Source organism: Macadamia integrifolia, chromosome 14 (assembly GCF_013358625.1).
Source record: "Macadamia integrifolia cultivar HAES 741 chromosome 14, SCU_Mint_v3, whole genome shotgun sequence".
Lineage (NCBI taxonomy): Eukaryota > Viridiplantae > Streptophyta > Magnoliopsida > Proteales > Proteaceae > Macadamia > Macadamia integrifolia.
In genome coordinates this window covers 16,101,036-16,117,594 of record NC_056570.1, presented here as the reverse complement: position 1 = coordinate 16,117,594, position 16,559 = coordinate 16,101,036, and the positions used below count along the sequence as shown (strand labels likewise).

The 16,559-nt window shown below is 36.9% G+C and overlaps 1 protein-coding gene across 1 annotated transcript; it reads left to right on the top strand.

Annotated features, from left to right (window-relative positions):
• The first annotated feature begins 754 nt into the window (after positions 1-754).
• Positions 755-13,856, top strand: LOC122061814 (CDPK-related kinase 7-like). The gene is made up of 11 exons (XM_042625305.1): positions 755-1,978; positions 2,880-3,010; positions 4,114-4,155; positions 4,249-4,357; positions 5,425-5,503; positions 5,584-5,880; positions 5,968-6,080; positions 11,829-11,936; positions 12,026-12,088; positions 12,190-12,357; positions 13,325-13,856. The coding sequence occupies exons 1-11, from the start codon at positions 1,502-1,504 to the stop codon at positions 13,460-13,462; spliced, it is 1,725 nt and encodes a 574-aa protein (XP_042481239.1). The 5' UTR covers positions 755-1,501; the 3' UTR covers positions 13,463-13,856.
• The last annotated feature ends 2,703 nt before the right edge of the window (positions 13,857-16,559 follow it).

The window sequence follows — 16,559 nt, the reverse complement described above, 5'->3', positions numbered from 1 at the left end:
AAAAAAAAAAAAAAAAAAAAAAAGGGGGGGGGGGGGGTGAAAAAAAGGGAAAAAAAAGAGACTGGGGACCTTAAAAGGGCAACTCAATTTTCTCAATCAGTTAGATCAAATCTATTGAAAATGAGGTTAGATCCTAGCTAAGCCTTTCATGACCCAGTTGATCCAATTCATTAATCTTAATTGGGATGGAGCATGAGTAGTTGGTTGTTATTATAATTGATCAATGTATTAAATTGAACCATAATGTATAAACAGGTATTCATTGATTATTTTAATTGAATACCATCCTCATAGCATATTGATGAGAGTAATGGATGACCAACTTAGTGCCAAGTATCAATACTAATAGCATCAAAGACTAGATTAGAACAAGAATCCTTGTTTGTTAATGAAGTTGGTTCGCAATTGTCAAATAATATTTAAACATGTTATGATTTTTGGGTCTACCCTTTTAAGTAAAAGTAATCCTACCCAAATAACAAGCTCATATATGTATCAAAGGCACCATCCCCTACAATTTAAGGGCATACATTAGAAATAAAATCCCTGAAGTGAGAAAGGGCCTTTCAAGTTTCAAGGCTTCAAGCTCCAAAGCAAGTCAAACTTATGATAGAGAGAATAGAGATACAGGAAAAATGTAGCTATAATATGTAAAATGCTTACTTACTTGATCCATCTAATCTAATCTAATCTAAAATATTAAATGAATGTTCCTCTGGTTCTCTTGGGGGGATTAAAGCGACAGGCTGTATGAGCATCCACTCCAATGCTTACATTATTAGAGGTGCAGTAATAAAGCTAGAATTTTTTCCACACAAGACCCTTCAGAAAAGCTAAAAAGCAAGAAGAAAAAGGAGCTTCGGGTTTCCTTCATCCTTTATTTTCTTTTCCTTGCAGCCTCTGCCGAGTATCTTTTTGTTTTTTAAATCTGAAGAGGCTTCTCTTTTTCTTCTTTCTTCTTGGACAGTTTTCTGGATTTCCTGATTTTTGCTTCCAGCTTCTGGTTTTCTGCCTCTGTTTGCTACTGAATCTGGTTCTTGTTCTGGTTCTTATATCAGAGATTTTTACTTGGGTTCCTTCTCTCTCTCTTTTTTTTTCTTTCTCCTTATCAGTAAATCCTATTATCTTTTTCCATAGTTTTAAGCTCTTTTGCTTCCAAGTTCTTCTTTTGACTTTAAAATTGGAATTCTTTGGGAGTTTTAGTGAGTGGGTATCCTTTGGCTTTAGGTTTCATTCACAGGACTAATGTTCTCTGAGCAGTGAATTTGGTAGTTTCTGTCTCTCCACCCCCCCCCCCTTTCTGGTAATTTAGCTCCTTCTCGGTTTAAATTTTAGAACTTTAAATTACAGGGTTGGTTGATTTTGAACTTTTCCCTTTTTGGGTTTTCTGATTTCTTGGTTTTCTTCTTTTCTTTCCCTCACACAGAACTTGTTACTCCTTTCTGGGTTTTTGGTTTCTGCTTTGTGATCTTTTCTTCAGCTGGTTTTTTTTTTTGCTTCCATGGGACTCTGTCATGGAAAACCCATACTTCAAAACGATGAAGACAACCCTATAGTTCCCGAAGATGCTGGCCCTGGAGCGAATTCTGAACCCACTAAAACTCCAAAATTTCCCTTCTACAGTCCAAGTCCATTGCCTAGTGCCTTCAAAAACTCGCCCGCCAATTCCAGTGTGAGTTCAACCCCTTTGCGGATCTTCAAGAGACCATTCCCTCCTCCTTCCCCTGCAAAGCACATCAAAGCATTGCTTGCTCGTAGGCATGGCTCTGTAAAACCGAATGAAGCCACAATCCCTGAAGGAAGCGAGTGTGAAGTTGGATTGGATAAGAATTTCGGGTTCTCAAAGCATTTTTTGAGGAAATATGAGCTTGGAGAGGAGGTGGGTCGTGGGCATTTCGGCTATACTTGTTCTGCAAAGGGAAAGAAAGGGGAATTGAAGGGGCAGGAAGTGGCAGTCAAGGTCATTCCCAAAGCAAAGGTTCGGTTGTTATTGCTTAGGTCTAATGGTCTTTGCTCTGTTGATCTTATCTACTGTTTTAGAAAGTCTATCCAATGTAAGTTATCACTAAATTTCTTTTGGTTTCCTATTTGAGCTATGTAAATTTTTCTATTGAGTGCTTCCGTTTATTCATTTGTTTTGTTTCATCTTCTTGGAACTTTTTGTTTGGAACTTCCTTCCACCCACCCAAATTTTTGTTGGAATTGATCTTATTTTGTTTTATATCTTGTTTTGGTAAAATCTGGCCATGGTTCTTGTTCCTGATTTGACCACATCTAAATGGTTTCCAGTATTGCTTGGGATTGCTTCTTGATATTTGGGTCCAACTGTTTGGATCATGTTGGTACTGGCATCAATTGTGGGAGTTTTCTTCCATGATTGAGGAAGGTATTATTTAGCCAGCTATGTTTCAGTTTCAGTGGTGCTTTTGTCAGGATCCAGTGATGGGAGAGAATAAGATTTCTTTACATTAGATGGTATATCCGAATTAATCTAAACATTAATTTGACTACAGTTGTTACTAAGGTTTGTACCTTTTTATTTTCAGATTTTTTTTTTCTTTTTTGGGGTGGATATTTATTTATTTATTTTTTATTTTCAGATTAACTAGTTTGGGATTATAGATTTTTAAAATTTAATTTATTTGGGAACTAGTTTGTAAGTTGTAAAAGTTATCTGGTCCATCAAAGCAATATAATATTCTCATTCGTCTGTGCAGTGGTAATTAATATCGCAATCTGGTGAGATAGAATGACATTTTATGGGCCCATTTTTGCCTCATGTTTCCATCGATTACAAAGCCTTATATTCTTGAAAATATGTATCAGGGAAGAGACCCAGAGCAGCTTTTGTTCTAATATGGTGTGTGCTGTACTGGCAGATGACCACAGCTATTGCTATTGAGGATGCAAGAAGAGAAGTGAAAATTTTGCGTGCTCTAACAGGACATAAAAACTTGGTGCAGTTTTACGATTCATATGAAGATGATGATAATGTGTATATAGTGATGGAGTAAGTTTGTCTTCCTTCAGTGTGGCAGCCTTGTTGTAGAGTTACATTTGATGCTGTTCGTGTACAAATTTCCAGTGCATGGTTTTAGGACATAACATGAGGAGTAGACAAGGTTGGGGTTAGTTGTAGGGACCTGTCAATCTCAGTGTGTGATTTGGCTGACAGAAAAGCAAAATAATATTTTTTTTTAAATTATTTATTTATTTAATTTTTTTTGAATTTCCTTTTCAGTTGAGTTGACTATATCTCAGTCATGGAATTCTACCTGTTGTTGCTATTTTGTTTTTAGACCTAAAATGATCTTAGAAGTAATGAGAAAGGCATGCATAACTTAGGCCTTGTATCGAGTATGATGTTGAATAGAGCTGATTGGAGGGCAAAAGATCCATGTAGCCACCCCCATGTAGTTGGGATAAGTCTGAGTTATTGTTGTTGCTGAATTGTTTTTAGTCCACTAATTGCCTTTAAGTTTTAACCTTGTCCCGGTTCCATTCTGTGCAGTCTTGATCCTCCTTCCTCTTCCTTTTCATTGAGAAGGCTGTTACATTTTTAAAATAGAAAAAGGTGAACAGTAGGGGTGAGCCCTCTCAACGTGCCAGCAGTTGTTTGGGCTAATGCATATTATCTCAAGTAGAGAATGTCCTTTGGAATGAGGATCTTAAACTCTGATTGAATTTTGGATGATTTTTTTCTTCATTTTTTTAGGGTAATCAGCATGGAGCCAATGTAAAAAAAGATATACATTTGAATGAGATGAAATAGGAAACAAAAAATTAGAGCAAGAGGTAGGAGAATAATTAAAAAAAAAAAAAAAAAAAAAAAAAAAAAAAAAAAAAACATAGAAAGAATAAGCAGTGACAGGAAAAACAAGGAGGATATAAATCTTGTTGTCAATATATTTGGATTTTTACCTTATTTCTTGTTGGAACTTGCAGAAGTGAAGAAATTTGGGGAAAACTACAGTTAAGCCAGGTTGAAAACTGTTAATGAAATTGAGTTTTATAACTGTCTAACCATGCTTGCAGTTTTGGTTGCTTTTGAATTACTTAAATCATATTTTCCAGAGTCAAGAACTAGCTTTCTGATTTTCTAATATTTTTCAGGTTATGCAAGGGAGGTGAACTTTTAGATAGGATACTATCAAGGTACTTTTGGTGGTGAAAGATTGATCTTGAACTTTCTGTACCCAGGAATCAACACTTTCTCATGTGAATTACATATTTCATTAATATTTTCAGGGGTGGAAAATACTCAGAGGAAGATGCCAAGGTGGTAATGATACAAATTCTAAGTGTTGTTTCCTTCTGTCATCTCCAAGGTGTGGTTCACCGTGACCTCAAGCCAGAGGTATTTCCCACAGCTTGACTTTTTAGCTTATCCATATAATGATTCATAATATACCCATACTTTAGTTTCTTTAATGGTGGCTTTGAACTCGTAGGTGCTTATGATTAAACCTAATGGCCTAGACTGCTTACTTTGTCATAGATGAACCCTTGCAGCTTTTATGCTTCTACAAGTTTTCTGCTATTTTTTTTTTTCCCTTTTTCATTCTATTTTCTCAGTATATGCTGTGCAAAATATATTCCCGGTACCACCATTGTTCTCAAACAAAGAGAAGCTTATGAAAATCAATATGTTTTGTTGGTAATGGGGATAATCTAATTATGGAGGAGAGGATGTTATAACAGAAATGGTATCGATACATTTATGATGGAATAATAGGTCACTGAACAACATCATTCCTCTTTAGTCAGAAGATGATGTTAACCAAATGACCAAGGACGACTTCCCCATAGATTTTTGGCCTCTGAATATGCTTGACATTGGTAGGTTAGTCTCCACACTTGACACTGGTAGGTTAGTTTCCCAGCCCTTTTTCTCTCCCAGATGTCCAAACTAACACATTACTTGAGTCACATTCGACAAGAAGGTTGTTGAATCAAGGTCCATTGCAGCTTTTAGCCCTTGAAGAATGCCACATTGGGCCTCCATTTTTAGCCCTTTGACTTAGGATCGAAACTATAATGAATTGCTATAGTTTATGTTTAATCCGGTGTGCTGAACCTCTTCATGGGAGTTTACATATTTATCTCTCTGTCCAGGTCCAACCAGTGTAGGAATTGAAAGTTGAAACCTCCACCAGAATAGGTGGGCATTTCGATTCCCATGAGTCATGGACTCAACTCTACTGCTTAATAGTAAATCTTATCCTTATCTACTGAGCCTATGCCCTAGGATTGCGGGACTTGAAACTCATGATTCGTACAGACTTATTTTCTCCTGGTGGTCCTAAAAACTAACATATTTCATCCTCCTTCCATGAAATTTATTTCAGAAACTTTTCTCTTGTAGTACTATCCCTCTATTTTTCTTGTTATCTTTTATCTTGATAACTTTATTCGCTGCTTCAGAATTTCCTTTTTAGTATGAAAGATGAGGAGTCTCCCCTGAAGGCCATTGATTTTGGGTTATCAGACTTTGTAAAGCCAGGTTAGTTTTACTATTTGAGACTTTTTTCCTTTCTAATTCCTGAATCTGAATTATTATCTGACTTTTTTGTCCTTTTACAGATGAACGGTTGAATGATATTGTAGGAAGTGCATATTATGTAGCTCCTGAGGTTCTGCATAGATCATATGGCACTGAGGCAGACATGTGGAGTATTGGTGTCATTGCTTATATTCTTCTATGTGGGAGCCGCCCCTTTTGGGCCAGAACAGAATCTGGCATCTTCCGAGCTGTCCTGAAAGCAGATCCCAGCTTTGAAGAAGCCCCCTGGCCTTCCTTGTCATCCGATGCGAAAGATTTTGTCAAGAGATTGCTGAACAAGGATTATCGTAAGCGACTTACTGCTGCTCAGGCTCTATGTAAGTTAATGAACTATTCTACATAATCATTGACAAACGTTCTCGAGATTCAAAATTCTGAAGCTTGCTGCCTGATTCTGTGCTTAGGTCATCCATGGCTGTCCAATCATCAAGAAATAATTATCCCTTTGGATATTTTAGTGTATAAGCTTGTGAGAGCTTATATATGCTCATCATCTCTCCGGAAAGCAGCTTTGAGGGTACGTCACTCTTGCTTATGAGGAATGATTGTTGTCTGGTTATCCAAAGCAAAGAACCATAGTTATCAAAGCGTCGCCTAGGCGATATTTTTTGCCTTCCTCACCTTGGGTCGCCTTATGCCTTGATAACCTTGCAAAGAACTGAAAATTGTGTGCAGAATATATAGCTGCCAAGTGCCAAGATTAATACAATTTTCGATATATCATGGATGAAACTGTTTGCAAAAGGATAAAATGGTGTAAATGGTTTCACTACGTCTACATTAATTTGCGTCTGTTTCCAATTTTCCATCTTTAAATCTTTTTTACTTATGGAAATCTCATCAATCCCATTTTGATATAAACGAAAATTAAGAAGTGATTACTGGCCTAAAAACATAAATTTTTCTTAAATCATCAAATGACTCAGATGAGAAATACTCCTGAAAAATAAGGCCCTACATGATGACCATTACGTTTCTCTATTTCTCAAATTTTTATTTTTTTTTTATTTTTTGTTTCTGGGAACAAAAAAAGAATAGAAATCCATTTGATAACGCCGGTTCATTTTTTTGTTCCTGAGAATGAACCAGGACCAAAAGGTTGATGAGAAATAGAAAAAGAAGAAGCATCTTTTAGGAACTTCTTATAAGAGGGAGAAATAAGGTGTTGCTCTTTAATTAGCACGTGGTTAATTTGATGGGAAAATAAGTAATTCTATGTTAAAAATAAAATACTTTCAATGCAACTTCAACCACCACCCCACCACCTCCTCCACCGCCAACACCACCATGCCCACCACCGCCGCTACCATCACCGCTCACCACCGCCACCACCAATGCCACCACCTCCTCCACTACCACCATCACCACCTCCACCGCTATTGCCACTATCACCGCCACTGCCATTGCCACCACCACTCCTCCACCGCCACTGCCTCCACCTCCACCTCCACCTCCACCACGACTGCCACCACCATTGCCACTGCCTCCACCACTTCCACCGCCACTACCACACTATGACCACCACGACCACCACCGCCACGACTCCTCCACAATGACCACCACCGTCTATGCCAAAATGTTGAGTATTGAATGACATTTTGTAAGTTTATATAAGTTCCATACACATAAATTAAAGTGCGCTTAATAGACATATTCCTATTTATTTTCTAATCCAGAAATAGAAATTACTCCATGTTATCAAACACGTTTATTTGCCTAGAAATATTGCACAGAAGCAGAAATAAAAAAGTCATTTATGGATAGAAATTTAACCCATAAATAGAATGGTTACCATGCAGGCCCTAAGGGGCTGTATGGCAGTGTTTTTATTCCAAATTATTATTTCTGACTCAGAAATGCTTTTTGGTATTTCTGTTCATTTGGAATACTTTTGTACAAAAAAAAAAAAAATGTTGTATGGTAAGACTGGAAAAAAAGTATATCTGCCACTAAAAAAGAACAAAAACGTGTATGGAATGCATATTAACAGAAGTATCTCTTCTATTCTATGGTTGTGGTGGTGGAGGTGGCAGTGGTAGTGGCGGTGGTGATGGCGGTGGCGGTGGCGGTAGAGAGAGTTGAGTTCAAGAGTCCAGTTTATTGGGTTGTTTTTTGTTACAAATTTAATGTTTTTGTTTTTTTATAAACAACATCAAATTTGTTTCTTTAATGATCAACAAATGTGTTTTTTCACTTGGTTCATTAAAAAGAGCACAAAAACAAACCAGATGTCATATACGTCTTCTGTTCCAAATTAATTCCAAAAAAACAGAACTACGAACATAAAAAATTCTGTTTCTTTAGAACATTGCCATACAGACCCTAAATAACTCAAATTAGAAACCAAACATGACTATTTGTTGGCCACTGAGCTACGAACATAAAAAATTCTTGAAGACTCACATTTGTGATTGGACTATAAAATTATTGACAAAAGTTGTCTTATTAATTTGTATCCTTCGTATTTTATGTCTAAATTGGTGTTTCCAGTGACCAAATGAAAATACGCACAATAGTGACCAAGGCAAGGCATTTGGGTCCTCATCGATATTAGAATATCTGCATAAGAATAATATAAGTGGTTGTAGTGTCCTACATCCAAGGCTCCAAATTTTGGTTTCAACCAAGATTTTGACCTTGGTCAAACATGAATATACTATTGAAATCTGTGAAGTGGGCTTAGAATTTGGTCAATTTTTCAAGTCAACTAGAAATTGTAATTTGGGTGACCAAATGATGGAATTTCTTATGAAACTTCTTGTAGTGCTTATTTAAGCATGTTTACACATGTTTGAATCATTAGATTGGGAAAAAAAATGATTCAAAACTTAGGTTGCTAGCGTGCGATGTAGCCTACTATATCTTTTCATTTAAATAGCTATTCTACACATAATTTAGTCCTATAACATACACCATTCAATAAAAATGATTGAAATATGAAATAGGAATGCAAAACCATAAAATTCGAAGGCTATACGCAATTTCGACCATTTCGAGTGAAATTTTGACAAATTTGACAATTTTAAATGAAATTTCAACCGTTTTGGTACCAGAGCTATGGTTAATGGTAACTCTAGGACCTCAAACCACACCCATAACTCTAATGTTAAAGTGATTGAGATGTTGAAACAGTTGACTGGACGCATCACAAAGATGGTGCAATGTTTTGATTCTATACCTACATATCATGCACATTCTAAGACTGATTTACTGCAAAGAAGATGAAGTTGGACTTAATTTTCTGGATACACGGACCCAAGCTTATTCCTTGGTTGGTTAGATTCTCTAGAGGATTTTTTTGAATGGCACAACTTAACAGAGGAGTGGAAGCTTAGATTTGCTTACTTGTGATTGATTGGTCTTGCTAAAAAATGGTGGAGAAGCCATGAAGAGAGGCTTAGAGTTAAAATACGTGGATCTTGAAGGTGGGAATAGATGCACGAGTTGAAGAACAAGTACCGATTAGAACATATCGAAAGAAAGTTCTCCCTTCGACAAAATTAAGGCATTTAAAGCTGAAGAGAACTTGAAGCAATTGTCTATAAAGTTCAGTTCGCAAGTCGGAGAATTTGAAAGCTCACACCGACAATGTTAAGATGAAGGTTGAACTCAAATTTATACTACAAAAGGAATTTGAGAAAGCACCAATCAATGAAAGGGAGCATTTTTTTTTTTTTTTGAAAAGGAGCTTGAAGTTGAAAATAAAGCTGAAGTGATCACAGTAAACTGTGATGATAAGGAAGAGACATTGCTTGAAGCTTACAAAAGATCAACAAGTAGAAGATTCTACTGAAGAGGTCTCAATTGAGGTAATTAAAGCAGACGGTGAAACATTGGAAGCTGAGGCAGTGGTTGAGACTTGAGAACACTCCACAAGAAATCATCAATATTCAATATTCGTGATGTTCTTGAAGAGGTAGAGCTTGTGCCTTAAGTCTTTGATGAGAAGGTTCCCAAAGTTGAGGACTCTATGGATATGACATTCACAGTTGATATTGATTCAGAGGTTGAGCACATAGAGTTTGTCATGCCCCCAAAGTTCTTTGAAGAGAAAGCTCCACGTCTCGAAGATTACATTCCATACATCCGTGAGCTAAAACTACTAGAATATTGTTAGAGGTTGAGTACATAGAGTTTGTCATGCCCCCAAAGTTCTTTGAAGAGAAAGCTCCACGTCTTGAAGATTACATTCCATACATCTGTGAGCTAAAACTACCAGAATATTGTTATGGAATGTATATAGATATTCATCACACACAATCGCTCCCTCGACTCTACAAAACTTGAGGTTGAGTTTTTTCCAAGCTGAGGAGAATTGGTGTAGAATTTCAGCAAGAAGATGAGAGGGACCTTTTGTTTTAGCTCTGGTTCACTTTCTTGGGTCAAGTTAGGCTTAATTTTGAGGGTTATATGGACCATATGCGTAGTATTTTTGAGTTCTCTATTGTAATGGGCCATTTCTACGAGCACAAATATTAGGGATTTAGGTATTATACGGGATTAAGTAGCTAGTTTCTATTTTGGTTCCTTGGTAGTATCTTTAGTTTCTAGTTTTATTTCCTTGATGTACAAGCACCAATACTACATGTGTGGGCCTATTCTTTTAATAATTTCTATTTTATTAGTTTCCTTTTGGAGGTAGTAGACTCTTCTACATTTTGTAAAGACCTTAGAGCCCAACCTCAAGATTTTGATTGTTAATGAAATTAGCTTTTGCCTTTATTGCCGTGAGAGACAGTGAACATGGTGAGATGTGATAGGGTTAGTGAGAGACTGACCCAGGCCATAGGTGAAGGCCTTGGTTATATCCCTTCTTCTTTTTCTTCCCTTCTATTCTTTTCTTTTTTCTCCCCTTTGTTTGTATTTTGTTTTTCTGCAACTTTGGGTCCTGCTGAACCCATCTGGTAATTTTATTTGAGCTGTGGTTACTGTTCTGCTGTGATATTGTGGAAGGAGTTACTGCTGGGGTTAAAGGAGTTCTGCTGGGGTCATTACCAAAGCATCCATATACCGTGGCATCTTACATTTGAAGTTTTGTTACAGTGACTTTCTTCTCTTGTTTTCTACCCATTGGACCTCTTTGAGGGTTTGATGAGTTTTTCAGTTGTAGAGGACTTCCATCAACCAGAAGCTTAACCCAAACCAATGGCTGATTCTGCTGTGACTTAGTGAGCTTCTAAATTTGTTCCTACTTGCTAATTTCGGACATGTGTTCCTATCTGTCAATTTAACCATCAGATTGATGGCAAATTCTGGGAGATGTTTCCAGTAATCCCTACCTGTGGCTACAGTTTGGTGTTGATCTACCTAGCAGAACGTGAGATCTTCATAACTACTAAATCTGTCCTTGGAAGTTACTATTTTAGAGTGCTGTTGATTTGAAACTTCTGTCCATTGGATTACCTTGGGTTTGATAGATGTTAGTTCCTATATTAAGTGGTTGTTATGTTGTTAATTTGAGAATGAGTCACTGTGTTGAGGATAAGTTCCAGCTAGGTTACTCATTTTGAAACCTAGTTACTATTTTGGTATTCATACTATATCTCTATATCTTACCATTCGATTGAGATCACTTTTTGAGATTGTGATCACCCTAGGGTGACCTATTAGTGCTGTTAATTTGCAGCTGATCAGACTTGTAGTTGGATTTATTTTTCTGTTCAACCTGCTGGTTCTGTGAGCCCTTCGATTCTGTGAGTTGGATTCTGAATTTTATGGTGATGTTAGATTGAATCCACCAGTGGGTACATAAATGGGATAGAGATTTGGCTAAATTAGTGTGCGCAAAAGAGTTCAATCCCTGTCGAGCACTTGCACAAATCTGAAACTCTTAAGAGTCCTTTGTGCTTGTAAGATTTTTCTATCAACTCTTGAAAACTCACTCTTCTCACATCCTCTCCGTTAAAGTGCTAGAGTTGATTGGATGTGTGTCATCTGGCTGCTTTTCCAAGTCCTGTTTGGGCCTGAAACTTAAAGATTCATATGTATTCACTTGGTCTGGACTCTGGAGGAGCCATTGGGCACTGACCTGACAAACCTGTCTCCATTTTTTCAATGGCGGTTGTAGATTGAACTTCAACTTATGAACACTTAAAGTTTTCTATGGCACAGTCACTTGCTTCATAACCGTACTCTTGGAACCCAAGGCCTGGAAGTGTGGAATTTGCACTGGGTTATGGCCCTTTTCAGTCTTATGTTGTTTATGATGGTCTTCAAATTATCCGGGAAAGAATTTCATACTGATTGAGTTCAGATACTCTGACAGGCTCTTTCAAAGACATTGACAGTGGCTCAGCTAAATTATCTCCATGAACAATTCTCACTGTTGGGGCCAAATAAAAATGGATTCATATCTATGCAGAACTTTAAGACAGTAAGTCCAATTTTTTTGGTCAATTTCATTGTTTAGCTGTTTATCTGTTTCACTGGTCATGCCATTCTAATCAATACTGGGATTTCCAGGCCCTGATGAAGAACTCTACTGATGCCATGAAGGATTCTCGGGTTATTGATTATGTTAACATGGTAATAATCCCTGCTTTTCGCAGTTGTTTACTCTTCATTTTGTAGCAGTTGGGTCCCACCTAAATTATCTAAATTGTTGAATATTTCACATTCATTTGCAGGTGAGTGCTCATCAATATAGAAAATTAAACTTTGAAGAATTTTGTGCTGCTGCCATAAGTGTGTATCAGCTGGAAGGACTTGAGAGCTGGGAGCAACATGCACGTTCTGCATATGAGCATTTTGAGAAAGATGGGAATAGACCAATCATGATTGAGGAACTTGCCTCGGTATGTTTTTATTTCTATCTGTGCTTGCATGCTTGTGCACGTGCATTTGTCTATACCTTGAGAGTGTTTGTTGCTTTTCTGCAATGTGATTGTGAATGATATAGGATAAAGATATCCATATTGCTACTATTGATACTTCTAGATTGCATACAAAGAAATGTAGGATTATCAATGTTTGTACTGCAGTTCCGACTACTGTATTAAGATATTAGCGCCATTTGTTGAAAGAATTAACTCTAGGAAACCTTGAAAGACTTTGAAAATGTTCTTTTTCTGCTTTGTAATTTTATTATTTTAGATCTTCCTAATACCTTTGTCAGAAGAGCAAAAATAATCTGTGCTTTTATAGGTAAGTGATTCCATCCAAGAGCTTATATTTTTCTATGGTGCATGTTTTGTGAGTATAGTTTCTGTATATATCGGTGGTGTGCTATCTGGTTTTTTTATTTTTCGTATCAATTTTTTCTTAGAATACAAGCAAATCATTGGGAAAAGAGGAGCCAACTAGAACCCCATCATCAACCAATAGGTCATGAGAACCCCTTCATGGACTATCCGATTACCGATAGTACTATTTTAGCGGCCACAAAATCATATGCTTACCATTTCAAATGCACATTTATATGGAGGGCAAGGATCCATGTAGCTGATCCCATTTAATTGGGATAAGGCTGAGTTGTTGTTGTATACATATGGAGAAAAAAACATTGTTTCATCTTGAAAAGGAAATCGAGCTGTGGAGCTTGCTGCCTGTAATTGGAAAGCAGTACATGGGTGCCCTGGAAACTTTTAACATTCCTGTCATCATGCTGATCTTTTTTTTTTTTTTTTTTTTTTTTTCACGTAGTTGAAAAGCCCTTCAGGTTTTTTTTTTTGGGTTAGTTGAAATGTTGAATCATTGTCAGCACCATTTTCACAGCAATTAGTTGGATCAAAATTCCAATTATGTATAATTTATTTTCATCAGGAACTTGGCCTTAGTCCATCAGTCCCTGTTCATGTGGTTCTCCAAGACTGGATAAGACATTCAGATGGGAAGCTTAGTTTCTTGGGCTTTGTCAGACTTCTGCATGGGCTGTCTTCGCGAGCATTGCAGAAGTCTTGAAACAGAACTCCAGCGTAGTACGGGGATTTGCTATGCTATCTTAGTCGTTCTCATTTGATGAGAAGTCTAATCAGATGCCATCGAAAAGCATGTGGGTCTATCCTCTAGTCTGCACTGCAAGAGAATTACTTAGTCAAGAATGGTGCTGATGCCTGCCTGAGCCAGGGTTTAAGCCATGCGTGGCATATTCTCATGCGCGGTATGTATTTTTTGTCCTTATATTTTTTTTTCCCCATGTTTTGTGCATGAAGCTGTAAGAGGATTGTACAGATGAGAGTAAGGTAAAAATAATTCAGGATTTAGGAGAGTTTCAAAATGAATTGAGTGTGTTTTATGGTTTTATCCCCCCTGTAACCATTACGTTGCTTTCTTAATAAATTACTCGTTCAACAAATTATCAATTAGGGCATAAACAGTTGGTACGACGAGCCAGACTCATATATATCTAACCACCTATTCTTGTTATTGTTCTGACTTGGGTCCTTGGGGCTCTGTCCAAAGCAATGAAATTCTGTTTCGAGTAAAAGTGGAGAAAGAGAATCTTGGAAAAGTGTATAGAAGTACATAATTTTCTACCTCCCCCAAATTTGGGACTGCTGCTACTAGACTGGGGAACCATCCTTCTCTGGTTCACATTATGCCATATATTATTCAAAGTGAATACATATTTACCAAGGAGTGGGCAGATAATAATTCTAGGGTAGGAGGGACCAATGGAGCTGCAATGAAAGACTTGGCTTCTGAATTCTGATGTTATACTTGGAATTTTGGTGTGAGAATTGTTTTTGGTTTCTGGATCACATGAGAGGGTCTTGTCTACTATTTATTTTAAGGGGAAATGAATGCTCCCTCTTTGCCCAAATACAGAGGGCAGGGTAATAACACCCCCTCCCCCCAATCCCCGTGAAACCTACAAATCTGACCCCTTGTTTATGCACATGCGAGTTCCCTCATTGGCCCTTCGTTGGTGCATGGGCCGCACAACCAGGGAGCATTCTTTTCCCCTTATATTCATCTTTTGGAGTTTACTTAAATTGTTTTGACTTTGCTGTGGTCTCCACTGGGCCTTACCTCAATATACCAATCATTGTTTTTGGTTTCTGGATCTCATGAGCACTTAATCTCAAGTCTCAACAGTGCTTATTACCTTGTATTACTAAATCAACGTTCCCTTGTCAGGTGTTGTGGGGCAACTATATTTGATGAATACCTGATGATAAATTGTTTGATTCTCTGTACAACTCATTAGATATGTGTAAGTTAATAACCGACTCAGTACTCACAAGGACTTTTAACCAGATCCAAAAAATAAGACTTTTGACCTCACTGAGGCTAACCGAATCGTTTTGAGATCCATGACTTTTGACCTCACTGAGGCTAACCGAATCGTTTTGAGATCCATGTATTTGAATTCAATGCCATATGGTACTGTGAATCTACTTTAAGAAATTTCAATTCCATATGGTACTGTGTATCTACTTTAATAAAACTCATATCATAATAATATAATGAAGTTGCAACATTGTGAGATTTTTATTTATTTTTGTAAAACTACAATATGAGATTGAAATGAAGGTACTGCATCTGGTGGAGCTCACCAAAGGGTTAATGCATCATTTGTTGGGAACACATTTATTCCAAATTTAACTTGCAAAACCCTTTAAAATCCTTTAAGGTGAAAGGAACAACCAAAGGGCAAATGAAAGGAATCCACTAAAATGATATAAGAACAAGAATTAGAGAACAATAACACTTGAAGAAAAAAAAAAAAAAAAGGCTGTTTACTTTACAATCACCAAGAAAAATGACTCAATTCCACTTCTAAAAGCTCCAAATGTATCTTTCAATTACTTAGAGAAACAAGGAACCACAAACTGAAGGAAAGTATCTGCAGAAGCGATTCGGATCGTCTTACCGGTAGGGTCAACTATTCAAATAAATAATCAATACGAGGGTTCCAATCATTACCTAGAACTCCACAAGTGCAGAGCCTCTACGCGATCTTAGCCCTTTCACAGTGAGTCCTTCCCACACGTACAACTTTGCGTTCCCTTGGATCCCAGCTCCTTCACAATAGTTAGGGTTTTCATAAAGTCCTAATCATCATACTCGATCACTCAAAAGAAGAAGAGAGATGGGAGAGGCGTTTTCTAGAGGAGGGTGAGAACCGTGAGAACTATTGTCTCGTATCACTTTGTTTTGGTTTAGTCATTCTAATATATTCTTGGTCAATCAAAATCCCCTACTAGTTAGTGTTTTAATTACATCCAACTAAGTAATGAGTTTCCTATTTAGAGCCAACAACTGAATCAAAACCAATCTTATCATATAAGATAAGATCAAATTTATTAGGAAAATAAATAATATAAAATTCTTTTCCTACCAATAGGAAAATAAATAATATAAAATTCTTTTTCCTAACAATCTCCTCTATCCTAATATGAGATCTCATCTCTTATGAGGATTCAAAATCTTAGATTACAAAAAGAATTCATGACCATTAAAATGTTGTACATGTAGGTTGAACTTATAGGAAAGGGGTAGGATCCCATTAGGATTCCACCTAGCATGCTATGCATCTTAACAATATTGTATTCATAATACAGGGTTAATCAACACATGTGATGCCTGGTAGATGTAACAATCATTACCCAATTTAAGTAGATTATTACGCATTAGTCCCTCCACAATACAATATTACATTATAGACTATAGGGCATGTGTATACTGTCATATCCCCAGTCTATAGAAAATTTTGCAGAGATTCTGTAATTCTGATTAGACCATAGAAAACATTTTTCAAAATTTTTTACGAAAACAAATATTAATAAATAATATTAATTTTAAAAACTTTGTAAACTATTTACAGAAATGCCACCGGATTCGGATTTATGTCCAATCAAGTACAGTTATTCTCTCTCCTTGATATTCTCCCAATAAGGGTAGTGAATTCCTTGTTAGGAATTTCTTGTGAATATGACCAAACAATACGAATCCAGTACACCGATATATAATCAGGGAGACATCAACCGTTGGTGCACCAAAACTCACAATGTGTGATTGCATCGATAAGAACCCCTCAGGTCAAAGGACCGAT

What these genes read in the sequence shown, in the direction of transcription:
- LOC122061814 (XM_042625305.1), top strand. Translation starts at nt 1,502, where the DNA reads ATGGGACTCTGTCATGGAAAACCCATACTTCAAAACGATGAAGACAAC. An exon ending in ATCAGACTTTGTAAAGCCAG is followed by an intron (nt 5,504 to 5,583) that starts GTTAGTTTTACT and finishes GTCCTTTTACAG; the next exon opens with ATGAACGGTTGAATGATATT. An exon ending in TCCGGAAAGCAGCTTTGAGG is followed by an intron (nt 6,081 to 11,828) that starts GTACGTCACTCT and finishes ATACTCTGACAG; the next exon opens with GCTCTTTCAAAGACATTGAC.